General features: G+C 33.4%; 1 protein-coding gene across 1 annotated transcript; it reads right to left on the reverse strand.

Annotated features, from left to right (window-relative positions):
- Positions 1–1,449: 1,449 nt before the first annotated feature.
- LOC128169518 (uncharacterized) lies at positions 1,450–13,339 on the reverse strand. Its single transcript, XM_052835644.1, has 2 exons — positions 11,113–13,339; positions 1,450–6,592 (listed from the first exon to the last, which is right to left on the reverse strand). The coding sequence occupies exon 1, from the start codon at positions 13,142–13,144 to the stop codon at positions 11,618–11,620; it is 1,527 nt and encodes a 508-aa protein (XP_052691604.1). The 5' UTR covers positions 13,145–13,339; the 3' UTR covers positions 1,450–6,592; positions 11,113–11,617.
- Between the last annotated feature and the right edge of the window lie 7,190 nt (positions 13,340–20,529).

The following is a 20,529-nucleotide window of genomic DNA, read 5'->3' on the forward strand; positions in this document are numbered from 1 at the left end:
ACTTCCGGTCGTCACCGGAAATCTTCGAAAAATATTTTTTTTGCGTATTTAAATTCTTTTCCATAAAATAAATATATACATATAAATCTATGCAAATTTTATCTATGCGATGTCACATCAACAAAAAAATTTTACTTCCGGTGAGATATCTCAATTATCTCAGGTAGCTTTTTTTAAACACATTTTGTACCCGCGAGATCTTATAAACTATAAGTGATCAAGACACGAAACTTTTCTGGATGATAGATATTTGATTGAAGATATGTTTAACCGGTTTCATTTTGTCTTCCGTCACTTCCGGTCCACATCGGAAAAGTTCAAACAAATCGAGCTATTCATCGGTTTAACTTTTTTTCTTTGATATTTTGAGTAAGATATATAAAAAAAATGTACAAAAGGCAAGTATACAAGAAATATTTAATGCAATTTACATTGAACACTTCCGTTTGTCCGTTTCCTGTCCCGAGACAAATAACCTTATTTCGACAAGATCACAAAAAAAGTAAGGACTAGAACAGCTAAACTTTGTGGGATGAAAGACCTATGTATGTACATGTGTTAACACTATTTTGTTTTATCCGGCGTAACTTCCGGTCGTCACAGGAAGTACACCTTATTTTGATTTTTTTTAAAAATATGTTGGTTATTTAGCATTGAAGTAACATTTTAGCAATAAAAACACAAAAGGTCATCTACACATGGTAAAAAAACAAAAAATAAGTTCTACTTCCGGTGAGACATCTCAAATATCTCAGGTAGCCTTCTTTTTAAAAAACAAACTACCCACAAGATCTCAGAGACTGTAAGAGATCAAGACACAAAACTTGCATGGATAATGGACAATTGAATGAACATGTGTTTAGCAGGTTCCATTTGGTCGTATGTCACTTCCGGTTCTCACTCAAAGTGTTCTTAAAGTGTTCTTAATAAAAGGGTTTTTTTTAACTTTAGAATTTTTTTAACATTATACTCACTGTGATGAACAATAACGTATCATAGGTAATGTACTGAAATACGTATTTTCAGTTTCTTAATCACTTCCGTTCGTTCGTTTCCGGTCCCTAGACAAAAACCTTTTCTCAACGATATATTATAACTAACAAAATCTTGAACATCCAAACTTTGAGGAAAGACAAAACAATGTATGAAGATATGTTTACTATGTTCTGTATGATCCGGCGTAACTTCCGGTCGTCACAGAAAGTACTCAAAAATGACGTTTTGTCTTTTTGCTTTGTTTATTTCTTGGGAATTCCTTTACAGTATAAATTATATCCATTTTCTGTTTTCAAGAATATTGAAATGGATCTTTTGTACAGATTAATACATGAGGAACGGAAGACCTTTTTGTTGCTATAGCAACAAGAGTCTAGTTATTATTATTTTTTTTTTTCCTTTTTTTGTCCACAAGATTTCTCAGAGATGGCTGGATGGATTTTCTTGCAATTTTCAGGACTAACAGAAAATTATAATATCTCCAGGCGTTTTTTTCATTTTGTCAAAATCTACTTCCTGTCGTCCGTTTCCTGTCCCGCGACAAAAAGCTATGGACAATGAGATCTCAGAAACGATAAAGACTTAAACCTCCAAACTTTGAGGGATGATAGACCTATAGTTGTAGATGTGTTTAAACTATTTTGTTTTGTCCGTCGTAACTTCCGGTCGTCACCGGAAGCACTTCAAAAATTATGTTTTTACGCATTTAATATATTTTACGGAGAATTGAAATATAAGTATAAATGCTTACAAATTGCATCTTTCTGATGTTAACTCAACATAAAAATTCTACTTCCGGTGAGATATCTCAAATATCTCATGTAGCCTTTTTTAAAACAAAAGTTTGAACCCCGATATCTCAGAAACTGTAAGTGATCAAGACACGAAACTTACAGGGATGATAGACATTTGATAGAAGATGTGTTTAACCGTTTTTATTTTGTCGACCGTCACTTCCGGTCCACACAGGAAGAGTTCAAACAAATCAAGTTTTTTAAAAGTTTAACCAGATTTCTAAGAGATGGCTGGATGGATTTTCTTGAAATTTTTAGGACTGATAAAGAACGAAAACATCTCCAGGAGATTTTCTCATTTTTTCAAAATTTTACTTCCTGTCGTCCGTTTCCTGTCCCGCGACAAAAAGCTATGGACAATGAGATCTCAGAAACGATAAAGACTTAAACCTCCAAACTTTGAGGGATGATAGACCTATAGTTGTAGATGTGTTTAAACTATTTTGTTTTGTTCGTCGTAACTTCCGGTCGTCACCGGAAGCACTTCAAAAATTATGTTTTTACGCATTTAATATATTTTACGGAGAATTGAAATATAAGTATAAATGCTTACATATGTCATCTTTCCGATGTTAACTAAACATAAAAAATCTACTTCCGGTGAGATATCTCAATATCTCATGTAGCCATTTATACAAACAAATGTTTGAACCTCGAGATCTCATAAACTGTAAGTGATCAAGACACGAAACTGACATGGATGATAGACACTTGATAGAAGATGTGTTTAACCGTTTTAATTCTGTGAACCGTCACTTCCGGTCCACAAAGGAAGAGTTCAAACAAATCAAGTTTTTTAAAAGTTTAACTAGATTTTTCAGAGATGGCTGGATAGATTTTCTTATTATTTTTAGGACTGATAGAGAACGATAATATCTCTAGGCGTTTATTTCATTTTTTTTTCAAAATTCACATCATGTCGTCCGTTTGCTGTCTCGCGGCAAAAAGCTATGGCCAATGAGATCTCAGAAACGATAAAGACTTGAACCTCCAAACTTTGAGGGATAATAGACCTATAGTTGTAGATGTGTTTAAATTATTTTGTTGTGTTCGTCGTAACTTCCGGTCGTCACCGGAAGCACCTCACAAATTATTTTATTTTTCTTTCTTTATTCATTTTACATGTACATGGAAAGAATATATGAGTATACACTCTCAGATATGTCATCTGTATAATGTTAAATTAGCAAATAAATTTAACTTCCGCTGAGATATCTCAAATATCTCTAATTAGCTTTCCTTTTTACAAATTTGATGCCCGCGAGATTTTAGTCTATGTAAGTGATTGAGACATAAAGCTTTAATATATGATAGACATTTGATTGAAGATGTGTTTAACGGGTTATATTTTGTCAACCATCAGTTCCGATTACCACTGGAAGGATTCAAACAAATCAGGTTTTTAACAAGTTTGAATGACTTTATGGGGCGTTTCATCTAGTCTGATAAACAGTGATACACGCTAAGCAAATGTACAAGAAATATCAGCTTTTGTGCTTGTAAATCACTTCCGTTCGTCCACTTCCGGTCCCAAGGCAATAAATAGACAACCAAAACTTCGTTGAATTATAAGGGAGTTTCAGCTTTATGCTTAAAATAAATAAGAGAAAGAATAATGAGCTTGAATAAGATTTTTACTGGTATATTTAACCTATGTAAACAAAAAAAAGGCACGAGCCTTGTTTACGTGACAAAGAATTATACCCTGTATCTTGCCTATAATTCTTCTACTGATTCTCAAATTCCATTTGATCATTAAAAATGTATTCTTAAAGCATTGTAAATAATAAAAACAGAAATTGAATATAACCAAAATCGTGACCATGCCCCTCGGTTTTTATCTGACCGTTTACTTAGCTTGGTAAACTGTATAGTACACTAGGTATATGAATGAACAAGAGATACAAACTTTTATTTTCAATGAGCAGTTCCGGTTCCTCGCGCTCTCCTGACTGATATATCTCAACTCTGCTTGCAGGGCATAAAGAAAACAAAAACAAATCAAGAATAAATAAATAACCAATTTTATTCAGCAATACACAATTTATTGATTATATGACATTATTGTTAAAAAATAAATTGGGCAATTCTGTATGAAAAAAAATCCAACATTAGGTTTTACATACGTTTAGAGGTAGAAATTCTTAAAACATAAAAAATAAATGAAACCAATGAAAAAAATATCATGCTGACATTGTTAATCTAACAACTGAATATGTCGTGAAGTTTTTCAAAAAATAAACTTGCATATTTTGAAATTTTATACCTTTTCTTATAGTGTTATATGATTATTTCAAAGAGATGGGTTACGTGTTTTAATGGGCCTGGTAAGTGACACTGTCTTTATCAATGAACAATGTCCACAGACGTGGACAAGCAATCATTATGGACAAAAATGCAATTTCATGGGTGATCTCATTTTAAAAAGATTCAATGTCCAAGACGGTGACGGTATAGTCATTGTAAATTGTGTGTAAGAGTGATTCAAAATGTTCTTGCACATTTGTGTCCCATGAATAGAGAATTCCACAACAATACACATCAACTAACAAAGTAATCAGTGATGGAGTTTGTTTTCCTTCCTGTGAGTTTTCCAAGTGACAAATGATAACTTGTCAATGAATATCTCTTTCATATTTTCCCTTTCATCAATTTCAATTATATTTCTTTCATGGGCATGTATATTTTGATTTAAATCCTGAAAATGTGATAGATGCAATAACTTGGGACAAACTATGGATGATGTTTAAATATAACATATGCAAGGCATAATGTTTCATATACAGTAATCTACAGTATTTTGAACCATTGCATGAATTTATACACATAAATTGTCAATGAAGAATACTACTACATGTACATGTACAATGACAATGTTATAGATTATTAAATTCAAATATCACAAAATGTTAGGCACTTCTCTTGTTCAAGTAAATAATTTTTTTCTACATATTCTAACATTTCATAATATAATTAAACAAAGCAATAAGAGAAGGGATAAACACAATTTCCTTAAAATATCATAATGATAATGATCCAATAGTATGTTATTTCTTCAATTTCATCAATAAGAAAATGTGGACACATATCTAGTTATATCTTTTCTTCAAATCACATCTTATAAAATCACATCACATTATTTTGTCTCAATAAGAGGGAATAACAAGCTAACTGTAGATGCAATGACGTACAAGGAATATTGTGTCCTATTTCACACACAATTAAGGTAGGGAGAGAAGTATCAGGAAAATAAATGAAATACAAGAGGCCCGTGGGCTACATCGCACACCTGAGCAACATTAAGCATGATAAAATCAGCTTAATAGAGTCAATACATGTGGACAATGTGGGTATATTACATGTAGATCCTGTATAAGTAAAAGTCTGTCTCCCAATATTCTTGTGATCCAGTCCCTGATGATTTTAGAGTCATAGCATGTTGAGCATTGCAGTTCTCATAAAGATCCTAAACAATTGTTTATCAACGGGATATAAACCTACAACACACTCTGAACCTCTTGTAAGGCCCAAGAATTGTCCAGGGGCTAACAATTTTGAAGAATCAGCAATATATGTCAAAATGCTTGCATACATGCAAACCATACACGATAACATTTCAGTTTTTGTGAATAAATGTTTTCCTTTGTACAACTAGATCCCCAATGCAGCCCCACCCTCCTCCTCAAAATTTGATTTTAACAAATTTAAATCCACACTATCTGAAGTTGCTTTTGCTTAAGTTACCGCTTTTCTAGGCAAATGGTGTTTTTTTTGGAAGATTTTAAGATTTTTTGTTATATATTCATACGTAAAAATTTGCCCTCCCCAAATGGTTTTTTTTAGAAGATACTTCCACACAAGTTTCAACTTTCCTGGGCAAATGGTCCTTGAGAAAATGATTTTTAAAGAATTACTCTATATATTCCTATGTAAAATTCGACCCCCCCCCCCACCATTGTGACCCCACCAACCTCCAGGGGTCATGATTTTCACAACCTTAAATCTACACTACCTGAAAATGCTTCCACAAAAGCTTCAGCTTTCCTGGCTAAATGGTTCTTGAAAAGAAGAATTTTAAATTTAATCTATATATTCATATGTAAAATTCGACCCCGCCCCCATTCTGGCCCCACCCTACCCCCGGTGGTCATGATTTTCACAACTTTGAATCTTTACTACCTAAGGATGCTTCCACGCAAGTTTCAGCTTTGTGGACAAATGGTTCTTAAGAAGATTTTTAAAGATTTAATCTATATGTTCCTATGTAAAGTTCGACCCCGCCCCCATTGTGGCCCCACCCTACACCCGGTGGTCATGATTTTTAGAACTTTGAATCTTCACTACCTGAGAATGCTTCCACAAAAGATTCAGCTTTCCTGGCCAAATGTTTCTTGAAAAGAAGATTTTAAAAGATTTATGAAAAATTATCAATAATACCTAATTATCTCCCCTTGTAAAAGGGTGTGATCCTTAATTTTCACAACTTTGAATTCCCTTTGCCTAAGGGTGCATTGTGCCAAGTTTGGTTGAAATTTGCCGAGCAGTTTTTGAGAATATGTTGAAAATGTGTAAAGTTAACAGACAGACAGACGGACGAACGACAGACAAAATGTGATCAGAATAGCTCCCTTGAGCTTTCAGCTCAGGTGAGCTAAAAATTATTCAAATGTGTCTTTGGTTAAAGTTGGAGGGAGCATAATGCCCCTCTCCTACTGCACTCTGCACATATCTTCACAAAACCACCATATTCTTTGTAATTCTTGGTCCATTAAGTGGTACTATCTGCAGTTAATTACTGATTACTGAAAAAAAGGAAATAAGCATTAATTTTATTCTTCACAAGAAATTGAGCATTTATTCAAATAATTGAAGAGGTTGACTTTAGTTTTCATTCCACATGTTTTTGCACATTCTAGTAAACTACAATGTTATTATACCTTTCATGAATATTTTTTTCAACATGATTTTTAAAATTGATAACAATAAACAAAATACAGATAATACAGTAGAATTTAGTATTTCTTTTAAAAATGCGAGTTAGTAAATGATGTTAATTATGACATATTAGTATTTGAGAAAAATTGCTATAAAATAATTTTTTAATTAACTTTGAAGTGTGTAAAATTACGATTTCCTATACATATTTATAGGTAAATATACCTGTATTTTGAAATGGTCTCCAAAAAAAAAATTCAGTTATTCGAGAAAAGTTTCTACGTAATGCTTTAATGAAAATTTTGTGAATGACCTAAAGATGGTGTTAATTACATATGGTTGAAAAATAAAGAGTTTTGCTATTTTAGTTTTCATGCAGAAAAAAACCCAAAACGCCCTCCTTAAATGAACCATTACATATTTACTAATTTTCAAAAAACTTCAGATTAGGTAAAAGCATATGCATCAGTTAAGCATATGTTGTCTTTGAAATGAGACAGGCGAACACTGAGTGTACAATTCCTATAGCTTTAGATAAATAAACATAGGTAATCATAGATTACTAAGCTCACCGAGACGGAGCATCACCCTTATGAGACATCACCTACATAAGACCACCTTTATCATTTTATATGAAAATCATACTTTATGATCTTGGATATTCATGGATTCTGTTTTGATATTGTATTGAATGACACTGAAACATATTTGATACATTATATGATATTATATCATATAATACAATATAATTTGATTCCAACATTGTATCTTATCAAATGATACAATATCATGTGATAAAGTAAAATATTATAAAATACATTATTATATTATACATATTGTATCATATGACACAATAATATATATTACAAAATCATATAATACAATTTCATGTGATATGATAATATATCATAAAAACCAATATCATATCATACAATATCGTATGATACAATATTATATAATATTACAATATCATATAATACAATTTCATGTGATATAATTCTATATTACTGAAACCAATATCATATTATACAATATTGTATGATACAATATAATAGAATATACAATATTGTAACATAGGATACAATATAATATTTTGCAATATCTTATGTAATTGTATCATGTGATAAAATAATAAATTAAAAATACAATATAATATTATACAATATTGTATCATAATATACAATACTATACATAACAATATCATGATACAATATCATAAAATAAAAAAAATGATACAATATCATATCGTATCGTATAACTTTTATAATATAACATATGATATCATATTGTATCATATCAAACAATATTGTTTCATATCATACAAAACTTTATCATAGAAATCATGTTATATCATTTATCAACAAACACATCTATCTATCGTGCTGGTTTGAGTGAGGTAGGAGATTTCTTTAGCATCCTTGATAATGGAGATCAGGCTCTGCATCTGAAGCAACCTCTGCATTTAATTTATAATAAAGTTAAATCAACTATGCAAGCTATCATCTATAAAACATGTGACCTGTTCCAAAAAACTAAACCTCATCCAGCATCCGAAACCTATGGCTCAGATTCAGCATTCAAGCCCATCAGGTGCATTGGTATCATAAGACGCATCATCCATGCAAGTTTGGTGAAGTTTGGACCAGTAATAACTAAGATATCATCATCAGAGGGCACTAGCAATTAAAACCTTAACTTCCTCCAGCATCCGCAACCTATGGCTCAGATTCAGCATCTATGCCTGTCAGGTGCATCTGTATCATAAGACACACCATCCATTCAAGTTTGGTGAAGTTAGGACCTGTAATAACTAAGATTTATTTTTTAGCATCCTTGATAATGGAGATCAAGCTCTGCATCTGAAGCTACCTCTGCAATTCATTCATATTACAGTTAAATCAACTATGCAAGTTTGAAATAGTACTATCATCTATTAAACATGTGACCTGTTCCTAAAAACTTAACTTTATCCAGCATCCGAAACCAGACTCAGCATTCAAGCCTGTCAGGTGCATCAGTATCATAAGACACACCATCCATGGAAGTCTGGTGAAGTAAGGACAAGTAATAACTAAGATATCATCATCAGAGGGCACCTATTTCAAAAACTTTATTTAACCAGCTCTTAAAACCTTAACCTCCTCCAGCATCCGAAACCTATTGCTCAGATTCAGCATTCAAGCTTGTCAGGTGCATCAGTATCATAAGACGCACCATCCATACAAGTTTAGTGAAGTTAGGACCAGTAGTAACTAAGATATAATCATCAGAGGGCACCTGCAACAAAAACTTTAACCAGCTCTTAAAACCTTAACCTCTTCCAGCATCCGAAACCTATTGCTCAGATTCAGCATTGAAGCTTGTCAGGTGCATCAGTATCATAAGACGCATCATCCATACAAGTTTGGTGAAGTTAGGACCAGTAGTTACTTAGATATTGCTATCAATGGGCACCCGCAACAAAAACTTTAACCTGGTCCAAAAACCTTAACCTCCTCCAGCATCCGAAACCTATAGCTTAGATTCAGCACTCAAGCCTGTCTGGTGCATCAGTATCATAAGGCACACCATCCATGCAAGTTTGGTGAAGTACGGACCAGCAGTAACTTAGATATTGCTATCAAAGGGCACCTGCAACAAAAACTTTAACCTGGTCCAACAACCTTAAACTCCTCCAGCATCTAAAATTTAGGACCCAGATTAAGCATCCAAGTCTTTCAATTCCATAAGTAGGTCCAGATGCATCATCCATGCAAGTTTGGTGAAGATAGGACAAGTAATAGCTTGGATACAGGACCTGCAACAAAAACTTTAACCAGGTCCGGACGCCGACGCCGACGCCGACGCCGACGCCGACGCCGACGCCGAGGGTATAGCATAAGCTCTCCTTGACTTCGTCTCGGTGAGCTAAAAATCATAATAAATTTCTGAATTTAGTATTCAGAGTAAAATTTTCATTTGTAAATTTATGACATTATGCCAAACAAAATATTTCCAAAGAAAATTTTTCTATTTAGGATGATGTTCACTCAAATTGAAAAAAAAAATCCACTGATGTTATGAAAAACCATCTATCGTATGGTATAGACTTTTGATTGTACCCATGTTTGATCCAATTTTAGAAACAAACAATTGAATGATGATAGTACAAAAACATTTATAGTATTAAACATCTTATATTGACCTTATTCTGTTGGCATAAAGTTTATATGAGGTCAATGATCAAAATTTTGAGATATAGTGGTGTTTTTTTGTTTTAAAGCATTTTTCAATATTTTAACAGTTCGAGCCATACAATTATTGGAATGAATAAGTGAGATAAATCCAACAGAAAATAACCAAAATTATGTGGATTAAAATATAAAATCATAACTTTTAATATTAAAGCACTGCCGACAATGATTTAGCGGAAAACAAAATATGCAAAATTTAGTCTGAATTTCCTGTGTTTTGCTAAGCATTTTTTGTTTGAGGCTAATTTCATAATGTTGTAAATATATCGAATGTTATATCAATAATAATTCATTTCATAGATACGTTTTAAGTTTAGACCAATTTTCACTCATGACAATGAACTTTATAACAATTTGAGAACTCAAATCCTGAATAAACAACATCCTTAACAAATTATTTTATTAATTAAAAAATATATAGCATGGTATTCTTGGCCTTTGAACTCTAGTAATAAAGATCCTGGTTGAATATCATATTTTTTAATGCTACGCAGTAAATACTATAACCACTATGCAAACACAACTACTGATGAATAATGACATTTGAATCATGGTTTTCTTATAAAACACTAGTAATTGGATTAAAGTACTTCTTGAAAAGATACAAGTTTTTTGTGCATCATTTTTTGATTAACCACAAAGTGTATATTTTTATGCTAGCTTTTGGTAATATGGAGCAACAATTTACTCATGTGGAAGTATTCTGTTTTGAGTAAATGGTCCTTTTTGTCCACATTGGTGTATGAATGGTATTTCAACAGCAAATTATTTTATTCTACTGTTTTACAATTTTTGCAAATTTATATAAAAGAAAATATTTTTATCATGGAGATTATTTGCTGCACTATAGGTATATAATTGGCTCATTTCGTTCGCCCACATTCTTAGTTTCTTTTTTTTATTGACAACTGAAGAAGGATTTCTTTAGAGTATTAACCTCAGATTTCTTTACTAAAATATTGAAATACTGAATGCATTTAAGAAGATGTATATATATGTTGTACTACAGATATGTAATACATACAGAGAAAACAACCTTTCCAACCTTTCCAATTAAATGACTAATCTTCTACATATTGCAAATACAGTTTCTTAACACTCCAGCAATTTGAAATGTAAACCAATTACTATCTAAAATTTTGTGGCATTATTACCTTCAAATTGTAGATATTTTTCAGCTCTTCACTTATGTACATTTCAGGTACTTTAAGTACATTTCACGCACTGTCAGGATTTCTGTAGGCATTGAATGTTGATGCGATTCTAGCCATGTCTCAGTAAAGATCTGTCAAAACAAAAATGTAAAAGATATATATATATATATAAGTGATACATAACCATCGTAAACACATAATCCAATTATCACGAATTCAGCACTGCACTCTTCTACTTGAAAAATCACTTTACACAGATAATAAATAAGTTATCTTAACAACGTAAGGTCATATTTCACTATAGGAATTAAGTATGAAAAATTCTTTCAAATTGAAAAGGCAACATATTTTTTAATATTAAAGAAGAGCTTATCTTGTGAAAACTATGATTACCAAATAAAGAATGTAACTAATAATATATCAATTAAATTCAGTTTTCATCAGACTCAACTGAAAATAATCCTTGTTTAAAATAGTGTGAACTCAAAATCAATCTGAATCTTTTTTATTTAGTTCTCACATGAATTTCAATAGCTTCATGATAACTGAAATAAAATGACACTTTGTGTACACAGGTTTTTAGAGGGTCAGTTACGTATACATGATCTAATATTGTTCCACCCTCTGTTGTGTAAAAATGCACCATTTGCATAAATCCCACTGATTCTAAAAAACTCTGTATGGGTCCTTGCATTCTGGCATCTTCATTCATGTCACCTATAATAATCAAGTTCAAATAACGTCTCTTATAAAAATCCACCACTTTTTGTAACCTGTCAAGAAAATTGTTTACAGGTAGCAAACTTGGCCGGTAGAGTGTAAGGATTGCAATGTCCTCCTGGTGTATTTCTACAGTTATTCCCTCTATGTTCTTGTATTCCAAAGCATTGATCAAGATTCTCTCCGTTGTTTTCTTTTTGTACACTCCAACCCCACCACCTTTTGCTTTCCTCAGTCTTGTCATCAGATCTTCACTATCATCATAACACTGGTTTCGTACAACATGGTGGAATTCAAAGCCTGAAATTTCAATATCTTGAACATCCTCCTCTTCTTTCAACCATGTTTCTGTTAAACAAACAAAATCAGCTTTCATTAATCTGTTGTCAAAATTTATCTCCTGAAAGTGTCCTCTCAAACTCTGAACATTGAACAAAAGAATTGTTTTGTAATTTCCGCATTTTCTTACATTGCATATCCAGTCTTCATCTAAAATGTATTTCTCCATACTATTAAGAGCTAATTTCACATCTAAATCAGCATATATTTTTCTCTGCAAGACACTTTCATCATCGGTCTCAATGAACAGACCATCTTTTGAAGTTACACGACTGATTGCTACATATGCTTGCCCAGGAGAAAAAGTGTGATCTAAATTGACAACAACACTCTTGGTAGTCATACCTTGGACTTTATGTGCTGTACATGCCCATGAGAGTTTCAGTGGAAATTGATGTCTAACAACATTCTTTACATTTTTCTCATTTATCTCTTCTTCCACTCTTTTAATTGGGACCACATTCCCATTGGGTGTCATCTTCCCCTGGATTTTACCAACACTTGCACTATCAAAGATGACTTCAACTACATCTACTGTATTTACAGGCTGTTTGCTTTTAAACACAAAATTTGAAATATATCCCATTGCACCATTTACTAGTCCATCCTCAACACTAACATTTCGCGTAAGCATTACTCTTGCATTTACGGCTAAAAGTAAAAAAGCAGAGAGGCCATCAGCGCGGGTACTAGTCAACGGTTTATCACGTAAAATTAATTTTCCTGTTGTCTTGTCTTTCTGATGATCATCCGCTTGCACTTCTATTAACTGTTCACAGTTACTATGTAACATTTTGAGATTGTATTCATTTGCTTCTTTGTTTGTAGAATAAACATGTAGAACATCATCTGGTCCTTCTCTAATGCATTCCTGAAGTGTTGCCAAAGCTTCCTCTGAAATAAGTTCTTCAGACGTTCTAATGCGTAATGAATTCAAAACTGTTGCAAATGCTTTATCCTCTCTTTGCCGCATAATTTCATCCAACTCTACAATTTTAAAAAAATCCAGCCAGTAATCTATTGGATATGAACCATTTTCTTTATACAACCTCTCATCTTTTCGTTGTTTCACTGGAGGAAGTTGATAAAAATCTCCGACTGCTATCACAGATACACCACCAAAGGGTTTTTTTTACATTTTTTGATTTGGACAAGTCGTTCATGAATGTAAAACAGTAGTCTTTTGTACACCATGGAAACCTCATCGATGACTAAAATCTGCAAATACTCTAATCTTGTTCTTATTCCACATAAACTTTGTTCCTTTAAGGGTTGATATGGAATTGGTAAAGCTTTTGTTAAAGAAAAAACATGATGAATGGTATTTCCTCCAATATTAAATGCAGCTGTTCCTGTAAAAGCTGTCAGAATCACAGATATTGCATTTGGAGAAGGCAAAGTTTTTTCAAAGAGACGAGATGCTTCATAGTGTATTGTCTTTATCAGATGGCTTTTTCCTGTCCCTGCTCCTCCAGTTATAAAAATGTGCATAGGCTCTACATTCTCTCCAGACATTTTCTTAATACACCACTCATGAACAGCATAAAATATCTGCTTTTGTCTCTCATTCGAACTGCGCAATAAGGGAAGCATCTCTTTTCTAGTGTTCTGAGTTTCTCTCAGATGATAAATAATGTCGCCGGAACCACTACTTTCCACTTCATGTGTGATTTCTAATTCTGTAGTCTCCTGTTCTTTTGATTTTTCGTTCAAACATTCTCTTCGATTTAATTCTGATTCTGGACATAAATTTGCCCATGCATCTTCTGGTTCACCGAGCAATTCTAAAGCATCCTGTGCATTTTCAATATCATCCTCATTTTTTGAGAAGTAATTATGATTGCTATCCACAATGCTTTTGACTCTTTCTAAATCTTTGTTTGAATTCACTTTGACATATCCATGCTCATAAAAACTCTGGTACAGTTCAAATCCAGGTGGTTTCAACTGATTCAGATTCCAGTATGGAAGAAAAAGTTGTAGGCGACACTGATAAAATTTTTCAGGTGCATTGTCACGACTAAATCTTGGGTATCGAATAACAGCGGGTTTCCCTCTGCTTCTCTTTTGAATGTAACCCTTTCCATTTCTCAATTCATATACACCTTCTTTTTTGCCCTTTGGAATCTCAGATTTACTAAGTACTCTGTATTCTGAACAGAATTCAGCAAGACACATTTTTTGGAAAACACTTAACTGAGGTCGATTTTCATACCTTTCCACAATATTTGTCATCCATAAACTATTTTCTTCATCATCATCACCATCATTATCATTGTCCACAATCACATCATTTTCACCAATTTTGACTTTCTTGTCTTTTGTTATTTGTCGAAGAGGCTTACTCAGTCGAGTTGGATTTTCTCCTACAGGAATGAAGTTGACTTTCCTTGAACTCTCCTTCATTTTAAGATTGCACACCCTGTAAACTGCTTCCTGTGCACTAACTTCTCTGTGATTAAGATAAGCTGATCCTACTCTCTTGATGGTGTCGTGTGCACTCAAATTTCCCTCGGCTGCTTCTATTTTAGTTTGCTTTAGTAACATTCCCATTTCCCTTTCAGATTTTGAAATATATGATATAATATAAACTATGCAGCTGAAAGGGTCCAATACATACTGTATGTCCATGTTTGCATCCCAGCTTTTGAGTAGGCATGGATTGTATTGATTTGTCCACATTTCTATTGGATTTCGTTTCAAAATACAGGTGGTTTTAGAGGCCAATATTCTATGTGCTTTTTCATATAAATCCTGTGATAGATATATGTTTCTGAATATTTCCTCTGTTGTTCTACATATGTTAGCATCATTAGTTATTTCATTCCACACCTTCAACAAAATCTCCTTTGCCTGCGGACAACTTAATTCATTACCTGAATCATCCTCCAAATTTTGTTCCAGTTGTCTTGAAATGAATGTACGCTCAGATGGTGGTCTTGGAAAATTGAACCTACACTCTGTTCCTTTTTTTCTACATGATTTTGAGTGACTTTTGCTATGTTGTTGCACATCCAGCACAGTTTGTCTAAGTTCTTGCTCAGTGTCTTCTGATGGTAGAGCACATGTGATATGCCTATCAATAAATTGACAAATACTCTCCTCACTGTCTTCATCTAATTTGGGGGCATTCTCAACCCAGTACAAGCAATGCATATGCGGTGAACCTCTCTGCTGAAACTCAACTCTTACAAAATAATCTAAAATATGTCCAATGGGTTCTGCTGGGGACATTATTACATTTTTCTGGAAAATATGGAACCTATGTTCAAACATCCTTCCAACTGTAACAGGATTGTTTCTCAAAATTTCACTTTTCTCAGTCCAATCTAAATCAGAGGGATTTCTGTTGTCATTCATTTGTAGCATAATTGAGCTCAGTATTTCATTCCACCTGAATTCTGCGGCAGAAAAGGAACAGAACCATGTTGGAATTCCAAGTTGTCGAAGCATAGCAAAAAGATCTTTTTGTGCAGTTGACCAATATGCAGGTGTTCCTCTTATTGGTTGCATAAATCGCAGGGCTTCATCACTCCTGAGCAGTTTTGCAAGTACAACAGGATTTTGTAACATTTCTGTAGTGACTGGTATCCCTCCATCAAGTTTAGACACAGATTTGCGAATTGAAATTTGTGTTTTCTCAATGACCTGATTCAATTCAGATAAGTATTGACAAAAGAAAATGTAATTTGTATCCTTTGCAAACCTATTATCTGCATTCATCAACCTGTTGTTAAAATATCGAGAAAGTGTTATCCTCACATCTCGACTTTCATTCCATGAATATTTTCCAGATGGAAATAAGTGAGGAAACGTCTTCGCTTCATTGCCCTCCTCTTGCAGCATTCTTACTGGATTTTGTCCTTCACCTGGAGCTATATTATAAACATCGTCAAAGTAGTGATCCAAGACTTCTTGTGCAATATCAACAGGTTGTAAACAAGTATCTGTAGCAACTTCTTCAATTTCATTGATCTGTTCTTTAACTATTTCTTCATTGTCAAATACTTCCGGCTGGCTGAACAACGTATTTTGGTCATTATCTTTCTCCCAATTTGTATTGATTTCAACATCATGATACCACTGATTGTTTTCTTTCAGATAATTGAGAGCTATTCTAATGTGACTAGGGTTAACAAACTGATATTCATAATATCCCTTGTAGGACAACTTTCGCTTCAGCTTAACTCGTAACAAAAGATTTTCATTTCCATCCAAAGGCAAACTGCTTGTTTTCTTTATGTTTGATGGCACACATACAACAGGTCCATGTACATTTTGTTGGCCACCTTTTGGAAGCATTGTCACTTTCATGAAAGGTATATGTAGAGCAATAAGATGCTGTTCTAGAGTATTTAAGCTATTAAGCTCTGGTGGAATATCTTCCAAACACATTTTGTTAAAAGCTGCTTCAGCAGGAACATTTCCACTGAGAAGTTTTCTATGGCATGTAAAACAAATCCAGGTGCGTGATTTTGGACAATTCTCAACACATGCAGATGTACAGCTATGAACATATTTCTTATCAATGCACAAATTTGCAACCTGAGCTGCTTTAATACTTTTTTCATACATTTCAAGTGAACATCCTTGTATCTGGTTTTCAAACAGAAGGCGATGACAGCAGCAGCATGTGTATTCCGGTCCATGTCTAATGCTAATTTTGAATGATCTCACCACTTCATCAGTATTTTCAAGCATTTTGTGCAGTGCTTTTCTTTTTTTTTTGCACAGAAGCTTTTTTCTGTATCTTTGTTTCTAGATTGGAATGATATTTAACTTTATTAGCTATTTTAACATTTTGTTTATGCTGTTTATCTGTTTTATATTTCTGTACGCTTCTTTGTTTGACTTCCTCTTTGAATGATTGATCTGTTTTATATTTCTGTGAGCTTTTTTGTTTGACTTCCTCTTTGAATGATTGATCTGTTTTATATTTCTGTGTGCTTCTTTGTTTGACTTCCTCTTTGAATGATTGATCTGTTTTATATTTCTGTGTGCTTCTTTGTTTGACTTCCTCTTTGAATGATTGATCTGTTTTATATTTCTGTGTGCTTCTTTGTTTAACTTCCTCTTTGAATGATTGATCTGTTTTATATTTCTGTCTGCTTCTTTCTTTGACTTCTTCTCTGTGTAGCTGGTTTGTTTCATACTTTTTTTTACTTCTTTCTTTCATCTTTTCTTTGTGAAGCTGGTTTGTTTTATATCGTTGAACACCTATTTGTATTAAATTTTCACGATAGTGTTCATCATCTCTGTATCTTTTCTTTGAATCTACAATGCATTTTCTTTTGAATTCTAAGTCCGTCTTGTACTTCATGTTTTGCTTGTTCAATTTAGTTTCTTTAGCACTAACTTCTGACTTTCGAGTTTTGTATCTTTCATTTTGAAATGAAACAGATTCTCGTTGTTGTCTCTTTCGGTTTCTATCTACAAAATTCCTATTGTTTTCTTTCAAACCTGATAGTTTCTGTGATGTTGTTACTGACACATTTTCTTCCAAAGTAACAGATGTAACAACATTATAATGATTCTGATTCTTATGATCCAAATAAATGCCTCCCAATGATGTCATGTTTTCCTCTGAATCTACCATTAATCCAGAAAAAGTAATCCATTTATTCTCCGAGTATGTGTGAATTTCAATTTTCAGTAAATGGGACAATGCAAGAATCTCTATTTCAGTTGCCCATTTTCCATCCATGCTCATGCCTGACGAGGAAATGTGGTTCTCTATAGAAGTTTGACCTGGCCTTAAGAATGATGTGAAAAGCAAGCGATTTTCCAACAGATGATGACATACTGCTAAACGTATCGTGTGATGATACTCTTGCTTTCCTGTTAAACAGAACGAGATTGCTCTGAAGAAACAATTTCCATCTGGCTCAACTGGTACAGTGGTCATAGGCACTGTTATCTTCTGTCCATACTGATGTTGATTTTCACATTTCTGCATTGAATATGGTATCCTTAAGATTTCACAATGTGTTTTCTTTTGATCATTAGAAAGAGGTAAAAATCTAATCTGATGCTGCTCACTCCCAACAAATTGTACCTCATCAGCATCTTTTAAACCAGTACAACTAATATTGCATTGAATCTCTGCAGATTTGTTCATTTCATGTTCTTCGTCAATGATTTGCAATTGTTTCTTAATACCTTCTTCTAATGAAAACCGTTTCATTGAGCATTGCACTCCAGTTATTTCACATTCAACTGCTTGAGAGTAACCCATTGACATAGCTAGAGACAGGATATGATTGCATGCATCTTGTACTGATTCATACAATACTCGTGTACTTTTACCATTTACACTTTGAAATCCTGCAGATGACCTTGAGTGGGAATCAAATGTAAAAAATCTATGGTGGCATTTCCCAATCAAAAATGTATTTCCGCCAAAACACACAAAACAGCCATCATTGTCATCAAGGGCTATTTGAAGTGCCTCTAATACCTGATAGGCATTGAAGTCATCATAATTCAGTACTACATCTGCCAAGTTAATCAGACTCGGTAAAGACTCGTTTGCTTTAAACTCAAAAATCCTACCAAAGCATTCAAAAAACTGAGGCAATTCATTTACTAAAAGGTATCTGTTAGAAATTGTTGAACTACACTGTAGATAGGAATACATCTCATCTCCTGTTGCCAATATTTTGTTCATATCTCCAGATTGCCATTGCTCACAATTCTTTAATTTATGATATGCCAATGCTGTTAAAGAATTTGCTACACACTGAGTTCCAGCATTTTCACCAAACATTGGATCACCCTGATGAAATGAACCTTGCACAGACAAATTGAAATTTTTTGAATATTTATCATCTTTTATTCTACCAGTAACTTGTGTACTACTAACTTTTCTATCACTATTCACATCGTTTTCATTCATACATGTAATCCCATTTTTTTTTACTTCAAACTTATTTCCTTTTGCGTCATTTGTTTCACCTCTACCAATACATCCAAAATATTCCTCCACAGGTATATCTGTAGCATTTCTGTCACATATTTCTGATTTCACTGAATATATCTTTGATTTCTCTGTATATGTCTTTGATTTTTTTGTATACTTCTTTGGTTCTTCAATATTTTTCTTAGTTTTCTCTATATCGCCTTTGTATTCTTTTGTATTGACTTTGTTTTCCTCTATGTCGTCTTTGTGTTTCTTAAAGTTGCCTTTGTTTTTCTTTATATTGCCTTTGTTTTCTTTTATATTGCCTTTGTTTTTCTTTATATTGCCTTTGTTTTCCGTTATATTGTCTTTGTTATATTCCTCTACGTGCCTTTCATCTTTTTTTAATGCCCTGCTGACCTCTTCCTCCCTGGAAGGTATCAGCTGCGCCTGACCTGCTGAACCTGACATCATCCAGATGTCTGATTCAGGTACTCTCGGTGGAGTACAAACCCACGCTGGGGAGTCAGGGGATGCTACCTTGTCCTTTGGGACAATCAGACGACTTCCCCGAGGAGGTGACAACCTCGGGGCTGAGTGCATTCTCTCACAAGGAGAGGCCTGCACCCTGGCCATGGGTTTTTCCTTAACAGGAGGTAACCCAATCGAACCTTGGCCAGGAGAACCCAAGTCAGCAGGAGACTCTGACCTAATCTCATCTTGAGGGATGTCATCCTGTTTTTGTTGCCTTCTCATTGACTTCCGCTTCTCTCTCTCCTTTCTACCAGTCAATGACTTTCTCTTTGGCATCTTTAATATCAAAAATATTAATAATAATAACAAAAATTCAAACACATTAATAACAGTTAATATGCATTATGGCATAGCTACAACAATTATTTGACAAAATTTAGTGTCCAATTAAGAATTAACACATTCTTAAGTTTTTTACCTAAATAAGTGATTAAAGACCTATGGGATATAAAATCACAAACACAGAATTTCTTATAGTTTCTAACTCCCAGAAAATAACATTGAAATTGTAAAATCTGTGAGGGGTGCCTCTTGCGATTTTTGCAGATATAAATTTCTGGCGTTTAAGGTTGGTCGCAGGTTTAAAATTTTGCTCCCTCTATGCAGGGTATCGGCAATAATGTGCATTACTGTTGTAAAACACAAATGCAAAGTAAAATGTTCAAATATATAGGCTAATCATGTAATCTTTTTACAAAAAAAAAACACTTATCATAAAAATTATTTTTAGTGAAATGAATCATTAGAATAATTTTTTCGTTTCTATTGTAGAGTCAATATTTAAAATTAAAAATATAATTTGCAAAATAAAAACATATGCGCGATCCTCTCATGTTCTGTGCCAGTGGAATTTGGGTACCTTTTATCTATTACTAATAAAACTAGAGGTACTGTGAGCAAGCTCACAATTGATACCCCCCGCTAAG

Source organism: Crassostrea angulata, unplaced genomic scaffold, assembly GCF_025612915.1.
Source record: "Crassostrea angulata isolate pt1a10 unplaced genomic scaffold, ASM2561291v2 HiC_scaffold_145, whole genome shotgun sequence".
NCBI classification, from domain to species: Eukaryota; Metazoa; Mollusca; class Bivalvia; order Ostreida; family Ostreidae; genus Magallana; species Magallana angulata.

Bases quoted from the DNA above. Each gene is read 5' to 3' on its own strand.
- LOC128169518 (XM_052835644.1), bottom strand. From the start codon at position 13,144: ATGCGGCAAAGAGAGGATAAAGCATTTGCAACAGTTTTGAATTCATTA.